Below are 19,072 nucleotides of genomic sequence, written 5' to 3'. Positions count from 1 at the left end.
TCACAGGTTTGTTATTTTATGCAGTATTATGTTGAGATACACCAACTGTGAAGGCTAGTGTTTGACAATTACCAATAGTGTCCAGTGTCTTTAAAGGCACTGGACACTATTGTATTTACATCAAAACAAATGTTAGCATAACAACTTACTTGGTAATGAGCAATGGGGAGCTGTTAAAAGAGGTAATTTCTCAAATAATAACAGATTTTAGGTGAATTCTTTTATTATGCATCTGAAAGCACACAACTTTCATTATTCTCTTGCAACTTTGAAGACCAATTGAGTCCATAATAATTTATTGATTTATATTGCGACCATTCCATTCAATGTACTAAATTGCTCAATTATCATGAAATTATTATCCTAAAGGGGACAATATGATAAATGACTAAAATGATTAATTGCTACTCAGTGTCTTAAATGAAATTGTGCAGAATCCAAGCAACAGAAATAGCATAATGTCTTTGTCTTTTTGCTCAACGATAGATAATAAAAATACAATTTGATTGCTTTTAGCATTTCCGAATACAAAAGAATGCGGTTATTGTCCTGTAAACCCATCACGCATGACCACTTTAAAGCACATCCCTGGGAATCCAAGCATTTTTATGTTGTATGAAACTGATTAAAGGCACTGCCGACGATGTCACAAAACTCTTCTGAACTAGGGATTAATCTTAGGACGGGTACAGTTCTGTATCCAAATGCGTAGGAAGCATTGAACCCATCCTAAGTAAGAACAGGTTACTTGTCCTAGCTCAAGGTAGGATTATTACTAGAGTTTCAAAAAATCCGCTGCTTGACATGTGTTTTTTTCCCCTTTTTTTTTCCTTCTTTTTTCGAAGACCAGCATTCTGGCTTAAAATATAATTAGAGCCTGTGTGTTCATTCGGGTCAGCCCTCGTACTTCAAAGGTGTATGTACTTTTTGTATGTCGACAGATTTACACTAAACTTACACAGTTTGAAGATAATAATAGTAGAAAGCTTCGCTGAAAATATTACGTGCTGAGGTGCTGTAGTTTCTGGGAAATGAGTAAAACAATGTCATGAAAATAACTTATTTTAAGCATTTACAAACGTATTTTCATGACACTGTTTTACTCATTTCTCAAAAACTATAGCACCTCAGTAAGTAATATTTGAAGGGAAGCTTTCCACTATCATTATCTTCAAACCCTGTAAGTTTAATGTAAATCTATGGACATTTTGAACAAGTACCCGAATCCTTAAATAAAATATTGCTACTCCATGTGTAGTGGTTGATGCTTCATGAGCTAAGAAGGCATGTAATAAGGTCTCTTGCATCTCTTTGATTGAACCATTGGTGTATTATGTCCCTTCGCTGGCTAATTAGTCTTGGCACATGTACAGGCATGTGAGATTTCCTCTTTTTAGTTGATTTCCTCTTTTTGGGTTTTAAATTTCCTTTTTTTCCCTTCACTTTTTGTGCACAAAAGTATATGAATATTATCTTGTCCCCTTTTTTTCTTGCCAGGTTTTCTCTTTTCCTCTTCTTTCATGGATAGTTACTCACATGCCTGCATGTAAGAAGGGCAAGGTTGTCAGGGGTTCTGTGAGGGGGGGGGGTGGTGGAGGTTCTGGTCCATGATGAAAGCAACCATGTGTTCAAGTTTTTTATTAAAGGCAGTGGACACTATTGGTAATTACTCAAAATATTTATTAGCAGGAAACCTTACTTGGTAACGAGTAATGGGGAGAGGTTGGTAATATAAAACATTGTGAGAAACAGCTCCCTCTGAAGTGGAGTAGTTTTCGGGAAAGAAGTAATTTTCCACGAATTTGATTTCGAGACCTCAAGTTTAGAACTTGAGGTCTCGAAATCAACCATCTAAACGCACACAACTTCGTGTGACAAGGGTGTTTTTTCTTTCATTATTATCTCGCAACTTCGACGACCAATTGAGCTCAAATTTTCACAGGTTTGTTATTTCATGCATATTTTGAGATATTTTTTGTGTGTCCACTGTCTTTAAAGGGTTTTGATTCTTTTTATTAAAGGGTTTTCAAAGATCAATTTTTTTCCCCCATGACATGAATCCCTACTCACTGTGAATGAAGATGTATGCAATATAATTTAACTGAGCAATCTAGCCCTAATCTTAGTTGCTTCTTATTGTTTTCATGTACAGGTTTCGCCGACCAAGACGGTCTACAGATGCACATGGCAAGGATGTGATAAGATGTTGTGTACTGTACAGGGGATTGAGAGACACATCAGGACTCAACATCTCAGGTAAGCAGGGAGTTCATTTCTACGTTTTTTTTCATCAGAAGAAAAAATGAAAGTTCACAGATTTACAAATAACTTACAGAGTTTACAGAAGGTAAATGGTAAAAGACTTCTCTTGAAATATTATTCCATGTAATGTTTTCCTTTTTGAGAAAACATTAAAACAATTATCAATTCTCGATATCGAGAATAACGGATTTATTTTAAACACATGTCATGACATGGCGAAACGTGCGGAAACAAGGGTGGGTTTACCTGTTATTTTCTCCCGACTCCGATGATCATAAAGGAAGTTGCCATTACAAAATGAGACATATATATTTTGGCATTCAATTTAAAAAAAAAAAAAATGTTTAAATTTCACCCCTGTTGGCCTATTTTTGGCTTTTTTCTCCTAAAGGATATTTCCCACCAACGACCCATTTAATTGATTGTATTACATTTGACAACATGGTACAAAGTCCATCCAGGCTCATAAACATCTTTGAATGCACCTGCTAGACCACGCAAAGTCAATTATTTAATTCCAAAACATGGTTTTTGAGATTCAGTCATTTCCATGGCAACCAGCCTTCTTTCAATGATTAGATTGTCAAAATAAAGTTGGGAGAAAAAGTGGATGAGTCAGAAACTCCCTGGAATGCATTTTTTTCTCCCTTTTTTCCCCGCCATTTGTTACCCTTTGTCTAGGGGAGAAGAGAGTTGATAATTATCTGTAAAATTTTGTGGTTTAAATTTTATTTCATAGATTCTTTGTAATCTTCAATTTTGTTTTCCCAAAAATCACTCCAGAGTTGATTATCGATAAAATATAAAAAAACAATCATAATGTTAGTAAATATCATGAGACAAAAATTATCAAGAAAATCGGTTGTCACTAGTGGTAAATATTTTCCCTTAATTTGTGATGCCAGTTAGTTCATTCTTCATTTTTGGTAATTGGGTCGGTAAACAACAAGTGATAAAAACGTCTGATGGACTTTGTATGCCGTGTTGTTCACCATGTGATCTAAGGAGGGTAAACACTTGTTGTTATGTAAACGATCTGCTGAGTTGTGTAATGGTCAGGACGAGAATGTTTGAATTTTTAAGTTACCGGTGGAAAATATTGACTTTGATTAGTATTTGGGTCTGCTGGCCTTTGTTCGGAGTTGATCAAATCTTAATATTTTGACACTTCGTGAAGTGGTTGTAGGGACAGGTGTTGTAGCGGGGATTCTGGATTCTTCTTTGTTTTCTGCACCTGATTGCCTTTATAATAATTCCTTTGATTAGTATGTAGCTTCTGTGTTTACAGTGGCTGGATTGTTTTTTTGTTTTGTCTTTTTTTAAATGTTCTGTAAAGCAGAAAATATTTAAGCAGCATTTTCTGCTTAAAGACACTGGACACTATTGGTAGTTGCTTGATTAGATGCTTGATTTCAAAATGTCCCTAAATCTAAAGTCTCTAAATCAAATTCGTGGAAAATTACTTCTTTCTCAAAAACTACGACACTTCAGAGGGAGCCGTTTCTCACAATGTTTTATACTATCAACCTCTCCCCATTACTCGTCACCAGTTGTAGAATATAAAGCAAGACAAGTTCTCAAAAGAACATAATCAACCTGGCAAGTAAACACACACATGGTGTTACCGCAAACCAAATATTTATTGTTATTTATTTCGTTATGGAGTCTCAATATGTTACTTATCTCATTATGTTATTTATCTCGTTATCTCGTTTAGGTTAAAAGCGTCCAGTAGCAGCCATGAGGAGGAGTTCTACTACACAGAAGTTGAGACGACGGTGGATAGCATGTCCGACATGTTTGCCGATATGTACACCTCCTCCCCACCCCCTACGCTAAGCCATATGGATATGGTCAGACCCCCGTACGAGAACCCTGAAATACACACAGACAACAATGGCAACAACAGGACATGTCAGGATGAGGTCAAAGGTCAGGCTGTGCCGAACTTTCAAAAGAGTGTCATGATGGTAAGAATGGAGTTTTATTTTATATTTATAACAATTATTGAGTAAACTTCACAATCTGTCAGTGAACTTCAAAAGCCCCAAATTAACTTTACAAGCCATGAGTAAACTTCACAAGCCACATTTAAACTTCACAAGCAATAAGTAAACTTCCGAATCCAGAAGTTAACTTCACAAGCCACAAGTAAATTTAACGAGCCACATTTAAATTTAACAAGCCACAAATCACAAGTAAACTTCCAAATCCTGAAGTTAACTTCACAAGCCACAAATCACAAGTAAACTTCCAAATCCAGAAGTTAACTTCACAGTAACCAAGTTAACTTCACAAGCCACAAATGACATGTAAACTTCCAAATCCAGAAGTTAACTTCACAGTAACCAAGTTAACTTCACAAGCCACAAATGACATGTAAACTTCCAAATCCAGAAGTTAACTTCACAGTAACCAAGTTAACTTCACAAGCCACAAACGACATGTAAACTTCCAAATCCAGAAGTTAACTTCACAGTAACCAAGTTAACTTCACAAGCCACAAACGACATGTAAACTTCCAAATCCAGAAGTTAACTTCACAGTAACCAAGTTAACTTCACAAGCCACAAATGACATGTAAACTTCCAAATCCAGAAGTTAACTTCACAGTAACCAAGTTAACTTCACAAGCCACAAATGACATGTAAACTTCCAAATCCAGAAGTTAACTTCACAGTAACCAAGTTAACTTCACAAGCCACAAATGACATGTAAACTTCCAAATCCAGAAGTTAACTTCACAAGCCACAAACGACATGTAAACTTCCAAATCCAGAAGTTAACTTCACAGTAACCAAGTTAACTTCACAAGCCACAAATGACATGTAAACTTCCAAATCCAGAAGTTAACTTCACAAGCCACAAACGACATGTAAACTTCCAAATCCAGAAGTTAACTTCACAGTAACCAAGTTAACTTCACAAGCCACAAACGACATGTAAACTTCCAAATCCAGAAGTTAACTTCACAGTAACCAAGTTAACTTCACAAGCCACAAATGACATGTAAACTTCCAAATCCAGAAGTTAACTTCACAGTAACCAAGTTAACTTCACAAGCCACAAATGACATGTAAACTTCCAAATCCAGAAGTTAACTTCACAGTAACCAAGTTAATTTCACAAGCCACAAATGACATGTAAACTTCCAAATCCAGAAGTTAACTTCACAGTAACCAAGTTAACTTCACAACGCCACAAATGACATGTAAACTTCCAAATCCAGAAGTTAACTTCACAGTAACCAAGTTAACTTCACAAGCCACAAATGACATGTAAACTTCCAAATCCAGAAATTAACTTCACAGTAACCAAGTTAACTTCTCAAGCCACAAATGACATGTAAACTTCCAAATCCAGAAGTTAACGTCACAGTAACCAAGTTAATTTCACAAGCCACAAATGACATATAAACTTCCAAATCCAGAAGTTAACTTCACATGCACCAAGAAAACTTCACAATCCACCGGTACATTTCTTTGGACAGTGACTTTCAAAACTCAAACAATTCAAAGTTGTTCTTAGTACTAAATCCAAATTGTTGCCACTTGACTCTGAATGATAAGACGTCAGGGAAACATATTTTGCATTGCCTGCTTTTTCACACAGAAAATTTCATTTTGAGAAAATATAATTGGCTGATGTTGCAAACTACTTACCAGACCAAGTAATTTGGTCTGACATATCGACCCTAGCAGTCTCTCCTGAAGGTTAAAGGATAACACAACACATATTTTACTTGTTGAAGTATGTTTTGTTGTCATTAAAGCCTTCCAGAGGTCTCTGTTAAGGTGGGAACATCGGCCATTAACTATTTTGTGCGATGTACATTTTGATAGGTTTCACTGATGTGTACAGGTCAACAGGTCAGGGATTCTAAGGCCTTGATTGACAGTTTCTCCCACATGATTCTATTTTCTAGGTTACACAACCCAGTCAAGTCTTGCAGCAACAGACAACTTTTACTTGGCAGACGACATCCCCTCCTCCTACCACATTTATCACCCCTTTCCCGGCAAATGGAACGGGCCAGGTAAGAATCTGGAGTTGTGATTTGGCTGTAGTTTGGCCACTGTAAGTTTGTTTCATTTCAGTTGGTAAATTAATCAATACTTTATTTACACTCAATCAATTTTTAGCAACTTACACTCAATCAATTTGTAGCAACAGCAGCAGGCTCTTTAGTCATAAGCAAAAGCCACATCCACAGGCTGATTAGCCGCAAGCAATAGCCACTTCTGCAGGCTCAATAGCCACAATTGCAATAGCCACATCCATGGATAGGCTGATAAGCTACAAGCTATAGCCACAGTCAGAGTCTGATTAGCCTCAAGCAACAGCCGCAGTCTGATAATCCACAATTCATAGCCACAAGTCATGGACACATTGGCAGGCTGATTAGCCCCTGGCCGTAGCCACAGTGGCATGCTGATGAGCCATGAAAGCTACAGTCACAGGCTACAATAGCCACAGCAGGTTGATTAGCCATAAGCTATATCCACACTGCAGCAGACTGATTAACTCCAAGTAATAGCCACAGCCACAGTTCAACAAGCAACAAGCCATAAACGCTCGATGTGTAAACATTTACCCAGAGAACCTTAAAGCCATTGGACCCTTTCGGTAAACAGTATTGTCCAAGGCCCACACTTCGTGTATCACATCTTCTATATCAAATAACAAACCTGTGGAAATCTAGGCTCAATCGGACATCGGAGTCAGGAGAAAATAACGGGAAAACTTACTCCTGTTTTCGCGCGTTTCGCCGTGTCATGACATGTGTTTATAACAAATCCGTAATTCTCGTTAACGAGAATTTATATTGTTTTACCGTTTTCTCAAAAAGTAAAGCATTTCATGGACTAATATTTCAAGAGAAGTCTTTCACCATTACCTTCTGTAAACCCTGTAAATTATTTGTAAATCTGTGAACTGTTTTTTTTTTTTCTGTACCGAAAGGGTCCAATGGCTTTAAACCACCCCACATTTTCTAAATCGTCATTAAATCGGATTCTTTATTCCTCCTTTGCTTTGACACAGTATTCATCACCGATCCGTACCAAGGCAAGTAGCATCGTCCAGCAGCGTCAACAACTCCATCAAGCCGCGTCTCCCAAGACCCATCTCCATTTTGCCACATCCTCAAGCTCCGTCTCCCCCGGTCACCACCCCAAGAGCCGAGAAGGAAAGAAGTGTCGTAAAGTCTACGGGATGGAGAAGAGAGACTTGTGGTGTACGCAGTGTCGCTGGAAGAAGGCGTGCGTTCGCTTTACGTGCTAGTGCCCTGGTTTATTTTTATTTGTGGGGTCACACTGTGACTATGTGTTTTGATTCATGGAGAAACACTCTTGTAGCTTTTTGAGGTGTGCAGTAACTAAGTGTATAATTACTGTGTAATGTTTTGAGGTGTGCAGTAACTATGTGTATAATTACTGTGTAGTGGTTTACATGATACAACATGCAGGCTCTGGTGCCTTTATCCTATACAACCATTTATATGATTAGTCTTTGACTGTGATTAGCCAAAGGTACGATTTGTAGTGCTGAAAAAGAGTCTCTGATTTTGACTCAGAGAGAAAACTTTTTGTTAAGTGGGTCTCACAAGAAAGTTGACAACCTTCTTTTATTAAAGGAAAACAGCTATCTAAAGGCTATGTCACACATGGCAATCACTGTTTACAGGTAACTTTGAAGCAACCACTCTTCACAAGGAGCACATAAGACATTCTTCTACCTGGTAAAGGAAAAAATTCTACAAGGAAAATGTCAATTTGTATTGGAACCTTGCAAAGAGCACCAAAGCAAAAAGCACAGGGCACCACGGCAATTGCTGTGGGTGCCAGTGGTTGATTCAAGGCCTGGGTTCAATTTCATACATAGAGCTGCTTAGCACAAAAATTTGCTTAGCATGAAATTTCTTCCTTGATAAAAACAAGGTTACAAACCAAATGTCCACGTGATTTTCACAATAAGCTTCCGAACAACAGCTGAATACCAGTAACAAGCAATATGCAACAAATGGAAATTTGGTTGGTAATCCTGTTTTTATCAAGGAAGAAATTTTATGCTAGCAAAGTTTTGTGCTTAGCAGCTTTATGAAATTGGACCCTGATTGTATTTGTATTGGAAGGCACCACAGCAAAAAGCACAGGGCACCATGGCAATTACTGTGGGTGCCATGGTTTAGTTCTTGAGGTCAAGTAGAGTTTGTTTCCTCTTGGATACCTGTAAACAATTTCATATGGGACGAGGCCTTAAGAATCTTGGAGGATGCAGTATTTTCCTATGGTATTCTTATTAAATGCATTCATTCAATGTTGATTAAGAAGTGTAAAGTAGCTGAAATATTAGTACAAAATATCTAAAGAATCATTGTGTATATACCACAGTTTATGGTTTTTGATCCATCAATTCAAAGAGGCATTTGGGTGGATTTTAACGACCGTGACAAATGAAAAAGGAATTAATGGCGACAAGAAAAAAAAGAAGTAAACTTGTCTGGCTAGTGGGTTACCAACGTTGGCATCTCCTGCAATCATGTTGCAAACTATTTTCAGAGATGTATCTTCAATTTCGGTGCGAACTACCGTATAAAATGTTGAAAGATTCCAGCTCAAGAGATGAGATCTCACATGCCTGTAAAATCCAGTCATCTGAAATTCTATTTATGTCCAAACTTTTCATGTTTTGTACAGTTTCAGACAAACAAGTCTTTATGTCAGATTTTAAAAACAATTGATAGTTCCAAGTAGATGTCATCTTCACTTGCAAATTGCATTTTGGCTTGCAGGCGCATCAAGTGCACAGTAATGCATGACTGTGACTCCTGTGAGCTCCAAATTGCTTACTAAGATGGCCGATTTATGTCATATTGCAACCTTATCAATACTGGGAGTGTGATGAAGTTGTGTTCTTCATCAAAATCCTTATAGTTTCAATACGTTCTTACACACTTACTGTAAACTCTAAAAATGTAAATAGAACTTTAAAAATAATTAGAAATAAATCAAGAAGAAAGTGTGACCTGATTATACGAAACGTTTCTGAAAGTCAGTTGAGGTGAGATTTGACTTGGGCTTGTGAGAAAGTTCTGCAATCTTATGTGTTGGAATCAAAAATGAAGAAAAGTGACTTAAAATTTCAGAAGTAATAACAGATAATCGCAGTATGGGTATTAGCCTTCACAAAGAGTTAATTGTACAAAGAATGATTTCTATTTATACGTTTGTTTGTCTGTTTCGGCAACACCATATTTTACAATAAAATATCAAGACATTCTACTCAGGTTTATATCAACACTGTGTGGCTGCATTTTATCACACATCTTTCTTAAAGGCACTGGACACCTTTGGTAATTTTCAAAGACCAGTATTTTCACTTGGTGTATACAAACAACATATTGCACACAATAACAAACCTGTGAAAAGTTGTGCCCAATTGGTCATCAAAGTTTTAAGATAAGAATGAAAGAAAAAACACCCTTGTTGCACAAATTGGTGTGCCTAAAATGGGCCTAAAAAGGGCTTCAGGTTCTGGCCAAAGTCTTTTACTATTTGAGTGAGAAATTACCTCTTTCTCAAGAACTATGCTACTTCAGTGGGAGCCGTTTCTCATAATGTTGTATACTATCAACAGCTCACCATTGCTCATTAGCAAGTAAGGTTGTATGCTAACAACTATTTTGAGTAAATACCAATAGTGTCCACTGCCTTTAAGACATGAAAATCATAACTTCTTCCAATTGCAATTTCCCTGGAGTGTCTTGGCGACTAAAAAACACATTCTACTTTTCATATCTCTTATAATACAAGAAGCCAAACTCAGAACATAAAATCTGTCACGATTTTGACACAGATCTTACTCTGGATTTATATCTTCAAAACCTTTTTCTATCGGTTTTATTTTACAACAGAATTTGAGATTATGATCTACTTTTAGACCAGAGAGACTTTTGATAAGAAACTTGGATACATAACATGGAATACTAGCATGAGGTGTATGCGCTGCACACTCAATGCTTGGTTTGTTACACCGTAATTTCTATAAATGATGTAGAGGAAAAAAACTAAAAGCCTAGTTTTATTACAATCTTCCTTGGAAATAGTTAAATCTAAAGCCATTATTCTGACGAAAATTGCTGTGTTTGTATTTCTCTTACTTTATAAGGCAAGAGATATTTGCAAACTAACAAATAAAAGTACCCAATAATATTTTCTCGAGGTTGTGAACTTTTTCTATGAAAAGTATTTTAACACTCTCTTCCAAAAACCATTACCATCCCTTTGAAGTAATGTCACATTCTTGAGAATTAAACAAATTTATTTTTACTGTTTGTAAATGTTCTTGTTACTTGCGAACTAGCGGGTGTAGTTTGTTCACTAAAATAACCATTTTGACTTTGTGTGCTTTGTTTATTTCAACCAGATATTGCGCGCCTGACTCCTCGTAAAATGTTTGAAATGTATGATACGATTCTCACCATCAACAGATGAATGGCATTGTTCTGATATAAAATAGATGTAATACAAAACTGACGGTTAGATAATGACTTGTAATTTAGTATCACTTGCTTGATGACGTTCATTAATTAATGATCATATCTATTGTATGTACATGCATGTGGTAATATTTCATATCTATTGTTAGATATTGTTTTCAATCGACGGCTGTTGTCAAGCCTGAATCTGTTATCTATGAATCAGGGATTTTGTATATCAATAATTCTTCTACTAACAATGCACATCAGGCACTGATGCACTCATTACATCTGCATTTTTGCAGAAAATCTATAGTATAAATATTTTTGTGAAGTAAGCAGAGTTCCTTTTACAGGATTAGAGTACCTTTTTGTAACACAAAACACAATATCCACAGATTTTCATTTAACTTACACACTTTGACGATATTGATGGTAGGAAGGGAACCTACAATTTTTACTTAATGAGGTGCTGCAGTTTTTGAGAACGAGTAAAAAAATGTCACAAAAATATGTTTTACATGCTGAAATAGTTTTCGTTGCACTGAGACAAAACCTATTTTTACTCATTTCTGAAAAACTACAGCACATCGGTAAGTTATTTTTTAAGGGAAGCTTTCTACCATCATTATCTTCAAACTGTGTAAGTGTAATGAGCCTTTTTGAGGTATGGCGGACACGATCCGCGCGCGTCACACGCAGCGACTGATGCCACGCTCACCATGTTGGTGGTCATTAGGTTTACGTGTAAACACCGCATCGCCTAAAATGTGCACTTCACTGAATAACAACATACGTTCTATTTCTATGGTCAATACGCACAAATTCAAAAAGGCTTTGTAAATCTGTTGTTTTATGTCCCACAAAAAGCATCCAAACCCTTAAAGAATTTTGAGAAGAGAGCTCCAAATTGCTGTCTCTTTAAATTATTGAAGAGAGTTCTTTGCACTCCTGAAGACCAACTAGTTTAGCAAATGATGGCCACATTGGTAGTTAATTTACTGCTGTAAATGTAAAGCTGTTTTCCATTTTTTTTTACCACTTTAAAGTTTAAGTCGTTTTATTTTTTGCCCGCTTTGGACAAGGTTAAGGTTTGTGAAGTAGAGTGATTCTATACCAGCCAACATTGAAACCTCAATTTACGGGATCAAGAAGTCATGCGAGTAATATGTTATATTACATTTACACATACATGTACAAATTTACAGTTTTTAAACCAATGGACACAAATCATTGTGGAAACGTAGGATTCAAACTACATGTAGTTGGTAAGACACTGCTCTAGAATAGCAAAGGTTGTGGGTTCAAATCCCACCCAAGTTATATGCCTGTGATATTTTTTTTTCACAGAACTTGTGAAAGTACTGAGTATACAGTGGTAACACACATCGGTGTAAGGGTAAAACCAAAATTAACAAATCACTGTATCCCGCAAGAAAATCTTCTCTGTCACAAGCAAATGGCACCCTCTTTTCGGTTTTGTTCATTGCTTTCTCTTGCCAGAAATAGGAATGTTCTGAATTTTTGCCACTTTTTCGCGACCTTAAATCTAAAAAATCTGGCTGATTTGTTGGCAGGTATGTTGGCTGACTCTGTAAAAAATCAAGGTCTGGGTCATATGTTTTTCTTCTCAATCAGAAGCCACTTAGTATTTCTTTCAATTCTACTCTTGGTGTCTTAAAACTAACTGCTGGTTGGGATTTTAGCGAGCTACTTGTCTCTTTACAAGATTGCGACTAATAACTGATTCAGACATCGTAGAAATATTCAGTGAAGCGCTTAGCTAAATTGCTTAGCAGATTGGTATTTATATCAACGGATGAAGTGTTTGCCTTCCGCCTTCAAAGTATTTTTCTCTCATCAAAATATCACACGTGTCGAGATAGAATGACTTATTTTATGTTGTACATACAATCCAAATTGTCTTTTACTTTTGCTTTAACAAAAATTACACCTTAAGATTAAGTGAATTATGATTTGTTATTTTTATTTTTTTGTTTTCAAATTTGCAAATAATCTCCACTGGAATAGATAGATGCAGGAAGAAGACGGATTCAATTCTTTTTTCAATGCAAGATATTTTTAAAGTTTAATTTATTAAAATTTTCATCCAAAATCCAAAGGTTGCATACATTGACTTACAAGTGGGAGGATGTGTCGTTACATGAACTAGACCTACCCCCTCTGAATCCTTGTTTGTGTTAAGACAAAATGCTGTAGCGTTTCGGTATGTTTAAAATGTTTTTAAATTTTTATTTAAGTTGATATGATAAATCTTGTAAAACCACCTTCTCTTTTATGCATCAAAAAGAAAATGTTTCTTTAATGATTTATGGTAAATAATGGAAGTAAATCAATAATAACTCGTAAAACAAAATAAATATGAAAATAAAGTAGAAAAAATCTCCTTAAGAGAACAGCTCAATATAAATAACTTTGTCTCAAAATATTGTAAATTAGGGTTTATAAACAGCTGTACAACGAAATAAAACACTTGTAAATAAAGGTGACTTTTTTTAAAAGTCAAAAATCTCAAATAAAAGGTTTAAAACCGAAGAAAAGAAATAATTGCCTTGCTTGTACTTGTTTTTCGGTGTGTCTTGGTTCAGATTTTTATGGACATGTACTAGCAGTTGATTGCAACTTTTTATATTGTGTATTTGGTATTGTGAGGCCCAACCAATTTTGATAATAACGCCAGACAACAAATCTCTTCGGAGAAAACTTTTGCACCAGCTGTTGTCCAAGTTAGACAGATCATCATGTCCGAACATGGAGGTACCGTACACTTAACAAAGAATACTTCACAACACATAAGCCATGTTTAGCAATTTATGAAGACATTGTCTCCAAGTGGTTAAGGCAGGGCTGGAATTTGGGGCTAAAAAACCCACACAGCAGCTTGTTGCTGAACTGTTTTCAAAATGAAAAACAGTTTGAACTGTCTGATTCAGCTTAATAACATACCTTCAACTGTTTTTATTTGGACAGGCACTAAGATTTGTACGAGAGGATTTGTCATAATTGTCGTTTTCCGTAAAGAAAATTAAGTATTCTTCATTGCTCAATAGAATTGAAAGGTATTTCATCAGACTCAAAGTCTTTATTCGTTTGAGGGTTACCCATTTAAGATTTAAACTGTCTTCGTGGGTTTTAAGAATACTTCCCTTTTCAATTTAATTTAAAGATATTTTATCTTATATCAACATTTCAAAACAATATTAAAAGACTCGGGTATTAATATCAGGTCTTGAATTACAAGGACGTTATGAACTCTGTTGTCAGTGGTCTTGGCCAAAAGTTTCTCACTAACTTTGAGATTTCCCAATGGAAATGCCCCTTTCAAAATGAAAATAGCCTTGCCCTCTCAACGATGACAATACAAGCCTGTAATACTCAACTAAAGACCGCCCCGGGCTTGTCTGGTCACAGTGAGTTTACTGGCTAGAACTAAAGTCTTGGGCCTGTGGTCCAGTGTTAAGTTTGCACCCTGGTTTAGATGAGAGGAAGTTTTCAGGAGCCGATTGATGCCACTGCGGCTCCTCTAAATATTGCTGTTGCCTTTTTTTTTTATAAACTTGCACCCCCCTTCATCATCCAGTTTGTATCGCCACTACTTACGCGCTCCCGTACCTGCACCCTTTGCACTGCATATGGTACGACATTACTTGGGAGTCTCCGAAGAGGATCTGTACTTGAAGGAAGATAGATCTACGATAGAAAGCAACGGTAACAAACAAATGTCTGAAGATGTCAAAAGCAATCCACTTCTTCACAACATACCTCTTTTTCATCCCTCTGTTACAATTTTCTTGAGTTGTTTCTCGACTGATTCAACGAAGGCGGGAAATGTTGGATCAGAGAGGCAGAGATGGATGGCATCGTTGAGTCGGTCTTCTGTCCAGGATGATTGGTCAAAGTGGTAGGCAGCTGGGAGGTCAAAGGTCGCACTCCCAGTTACTACCTGTAGAGATAAGAATCAAAACCAGTCTTTTCATTTGGCGTGTCCCAACATATGCATAAGTATATACAAATGTCATCAAAGTTGCAATAGAATAATGAAAGAAGAAAACACCCTTGTTGCACAAATGTGTGTGCTTTCAGATGCCTAAAAAGGCTCATTTACCAATAGTGTTTAGTGCTTTTAATGCTTTGTTAAATCAAACCCTGGGCACGGCTTCATAAAGCACAAAAATGCTTAGCACAGAGAATCCATGCTCAGCATAAACAGGTTACCTGCCAAAATTCCATGTAATATATACAGTTTGTGACTGGTTCCAATCAAAGCTTTGCCAAGCAGAAAATGTTGCCCGGCACTGCCCGCCTTGGCTACAACACTCTGTTGGTAACCATCACCATGCAATCATGCCCAACGCAACACTAACTGCACCCGTTACCTTGGCAACCAGTCCAAGTGATACTTCTCCCTGTAGCGTCTGTCTGTCTCTTGTGGCATTCTGTCAAATAAATTAATCATCAAATATTTTATTATTAAATTGATTATTTTACAGCTAATAACTGGTACAAAATCAAACCAACGCAAAGGTAGCAGCATGGAAGCACTATAGGCGAGAGAAGCTGTATCGTTGGCTGTGTTAAAAGGCCTCCTCAAGACACTTTTGTTCCTCTTTTTTGTTGTTTATCGTTGGTCCATTTTTGTATTGCTTTTGTTCTTGTGTTGCCCTCCCTGTTAGGCGCTCTGTTATAAATATAGCGCCATATAAATGATGCCTTGAATTCAAAACCTCAGCTGATGTCTCGAATTCACTTAAAATTATTTAGTGATAAATTACTTCCTTCTCAAAAACTGCGTTACTTCAGAGGGAGTCGTTTCTCAATAGATTTTATACTTTCAGCAGCTCTCCATTGGTCGTTACCAAGTAAGTTTTTATGCTAAATAGTGTTCGGTGCCTTTAACCACTGTTTTGGTTTTTAGAAATCTTAAATCACCTGAGATGGAGACACAGGTTCTTCTTGGACTTTTATAAATGAGCGGAGAACGGTCAGACAATCAGCGCAGGCCTCCAGGGTAGATGAGAAAGAGTCTTGTCTGAATTTCACACGGAACTTCCTACACTCATTCTGAAAATAAGTTGTTAGTAGTGTAAGCTTATGTTTTGTTGTGCCTCACACTTCCACCACCCAGGCTCACAACCCATCCCAATTAATACAATGTCCACCCAGACATCAGTGTCCAGCCTGGCTGTCTGGGACTTGACAAATTTATATTTTTTTGTGTTTTTGTTTTTGTTGTGTACCTCTGGCCACACTCATCCTCACTGACCATGTCACACTGACCAAAATAAACATCGTAGTTTCTCATACTCAGTCATTCTTCTCTGTTCTGCACCTATTGACTAGATGACGAAATGAGCCAGCCAACTAGTCAGTGGAAACATTAAGCACAAACCTAAGTTTCATCAACCTAAGTAAATAGGGTTCAAAATGTATTTTTTATTAATATTCTACTTTCAAAACATCTTTCCCACCACAATGCATCTCATAACGAATGCTTTTTATGGCCCAAAGCACCCAATCCAAAGGCAATGTGTCCCATTAAAGGCAGTGGACACTCTTAGTAATTACCAAAAATAATTTTTAGCATAAAACCTTTCTTGGTGACGAGAAATGGGGAGAGGTTGATGGTACAACAAATTGTGAGAAACGGCTCCCTCTGAAGCGCCTTAGTTTTTGAGAAAGAGGTAATTTTCCACGAATTTGATTTCGAGACCTCAGATTTAGAACTTGAGGTCTCGAAACGCACACAACTTCGTGTGACATGGGTGTTTTTTTCTTTCACTATTATCTTGCAAGTTCGATGACCGATTTAGCTCAAATTTTCACAGGTTTGTTATTTTATGCAGTTGTTGAGAAACACCAACTGTGAAGGCGAGTCTTTGACAGTTACCAATAGTGTCCACTGCCTTTAAGAAATACTACAAACTTGTGGACAAATTCTTCCTTAAATGTTTTGAAGACTCACCTTTATTCTTTGGAGGAAGAGAACACAGTCTCCTTTTGCAGCCGCTTTTAAGTAATGTTCAGCATCAAACAGAGGATGACTTTCCTGTAACGGAGACTACATGTAAGTGACCTTTGATCCTTGGTTTGAAATTTCCATTATTTAAAACTTTTTCTCAATAGGTTTATGAGAGATTGAGGCTGAGTTTCAACCATTACTGATCAGGTTGGCTCTGTGGTTTCTTTTCCTGCCTTTCACCTCTGTGGACCTCGGTTCGAATCCCACCACAGACCAAAACCTTGCATGCGAAGTGGATTTTCCCCATTAGGGATTTTCCTCACTGAACATTTTGTCTTGTTTCCTATAGACGATGTGACATGTTTACATTCAAACCACCCTCTGTTGACAAAACACTGTATACGTCATGTTTCGCCGGGCAAAAAGACGCGTAGTCATGGTAAGATTGCATACACTTTCTAGCTGGCTGCCAAAACACAAAGGTTTTGCCCGGCAGTATGCGTGCAAATCATAATTTGGTTTCGAGTGACGTCAGAGGTCACATTGGGGAATACTGGCAGTTTGATTTATTTTTTAATTGTACTCGGTTTTCCAAGATGCATTTTCTTTGATAAAATCTGATTTTCGAATTTCAGTTATTTTATTTAAATCCACCCACCATGCCTAGAATTACACAAAGCTCACGGAGGCCACTGTTACCCTGGTCTTGGCCAGGTGTCCCTTCAAAGGTACCCATAAACTTTTTAGATTTTTCCACGGAAGTGCTTTGTGCAAAATTAAAATAGCCTTGCCCTCTCAAGGATGAAACTCAAGGCCTGACCCACACCTACTCCTAGAGCTATGAACTTCCTTCCGCTATCGTCTCCACGAAGGAGGCGATAGCAAAACGAACCTCATAGTGAGATTAGGAGTAACCCACCCACACCCACACCGGGCAAATTCAAAGGAAAAGATGCGTTTAGATGGTTGATTTCGAGACCTCAAGTTCTAAATCTGAGGTCTCGAAATCAAATTCGTGGAAAATTACATCTTTCTCTAAAACTATGGCACTTCAGAGGGAGCCGTTTCTCACAATGTTTTATACCATCAACCTCTCCTCATTACTCGTCACCAAGTAAGGTTTTATGCCAATAATTATTTTTAGTAATTACCAATAGTGTCCACGGCCTTTAAGTTTCTTACCAGGATGAGTTTGCCTCTAGTAATGAGGAGATGACTTGAATCTTGAATGGAAAGAATCAATGGCTCGGAATCACTCCATGATTGATGCTGCAGAAAGAAACAAACAAGTTTATGAGTATGGAAACAGCACTAGAGTCTTAAGGCTTTATTAAGCAGGGCTAGAATTGACACTGGACTTCAGGCCCAGGCCAGATGTTGTAATGTCGGGCCAGTAAACTTCTGATTGCGTTTATGACAAAATAATACCTTGTGGTAGCCTATAGTATAGTTGAACAAAAAGGGCTTTACTGTATAATAATTATTATACAGTTTCCAGAGCAGATGTAGGATAACTTTCCGTATGGCGCCACCACTTTTTCACTCATTTTTACAAAAAGGGATATCTCATTGAGGTAAATTAGATACTATATTATTTCATTTCGAATGAAAAAGTGGTGGCGCCATGCGGAAACTTTTCCCAGATGTAACCCCTGTTAACACTTCACTCCAGTCTCCAGATTCCAGAACGCGCATTTGCAATAAGCGTGAAAAGGAATTGTGAGTTAAAAGGCGACCCTCGCTGGAGCGTTACAATTAATTTGTTGTAACTAAGGGGAATGTATTTATTAATATTTTATTCAGGCATAACATTAATTAACAAAGTACACACAAAAATACAGTAGATAAAAATGTATAAAAAATTTACGCCACCAATAATTACACTACTATAGCTGTAGCTTTACAGGCTAACGTAACGCTAGCCCACCTTGTTGAGCTGTTAATGGCTCCGCTTTTAACATCGGTCTCATCACTGTAATGGTGACAGTGATGAGACCGATGTTAAAAGCGGAACAGCTCAACAAGGTGGGCTAACGTAACGCTAACACGCGGCTAAAATAAAAAGGGGGTGTGTCACTCTCCGAGTCCGACCACAAAACACACGCACATCCCACACAAAGAATGAGAACCATAAACAGAATTGACCCAACGTTCATATTTTTTCTCTTACCTTCCACGTCCCTTCAGGTTGCTTCTCCCCTTCCTTGCCCACTTGTTGGACGGAGGTCTGCACGGTAGAAGTAGAGCGAATGAATCGTGCATAGCGAAGCAATCGCCATTCACTCTGATTTGAGTTCGGCGCCATCTTTCAGTGAAAGTTTCACACGCCTATCTTAAACAGCGCCCTCAAG

The 19,072-nt window shown here is 37.3% G+C and overlaps 2 protein-coding genes across 2 annotated transcripts in view; one reads left to right on the top strand and one right to left on the bottom strand.

Annotated features, from left to right (window-relative positions):
• The window catches only part of LOC139949690 (zinc finger protein 704-like), a 54,000-nt gene extending 46,447 nt beyond the window's left edge, over positions 1-7,553 (top strand). The window contains exons 6-9 of the mRNA XM_071948169.1: positions 2,153-2,256; positions 3,980-4,232; positions 6,188-6,298; positions 7,306-7,553. Of these exons, the coding sequence (XP_071804270.1) occupies positions 2,153-2,256; positions 3,980-4,232; positions 6,188-6,298; positions 7,306-7,545 (708 nt within the window). The 3' untranslated portion in view covers positions 7,546-7,553. The remainder of the gene's footprint in view (positions 1-2,152; positions 2,257-3,979; positions 4,233-6,187; positions 6,299-7,305) is intronic.
• The window catches only part of LOC139949691 (meiotic recombination protein REC114-like), a 44,241-nt gene extending 25,178 nt beyond the window's left edge, over positions 1-19,063 (bottom strand). Inside the window, exons 1-6 of the mRNA XM_071948170.1 lie at positions 18,892-19,063; positions 17,904-17,990; positions 16,725-16,808; positions 15,692-15,823; positions 15,139-15,198; positions 14,525-14,705 (exon numbers count right to left, since the gene is read on the bottom strand). Of these exons, the coding sequence (XP_071804271.1) occupies positions 14,532-14,705; positions 15,139-15,198; positions 15,692-15,823; positions 16,725-16,808; positions 17,904-17,990; positions 18,892-19,026 (672 nt within the window). The 5' untranslated portion in view covers positions 19,027-19,063 and the 3' untranslated portion in view covers positions 14,525-14,531. The remainder of the gene's footprint in view (positions 1-14,524; positions 14,706-15,138; positions 15,199-15,691; positions 15,824-16,724; positions 16,809-17,903; positions 17,991-18,891) is intronic.
• Positions 19,064-19,072: the final 9 nt, after the last annotated feature.

Source organism: Asterias amurensis, chromosome 17 (assembly GCF_032118995.1).
Source record: "Asterias amurensis chromosome 17, ASM3211899v1".
NCBI classification, from domain to species: domain Eukaryota; kingdom Metazoa; phylum Echinodermata; class Asteroidea; order Forcipulatida; family Asteriidae; genus Asterias; species Asterias amurensis.
This window is presented reverse-complemented; position numbering and strand designations above follow the sequence as displayed.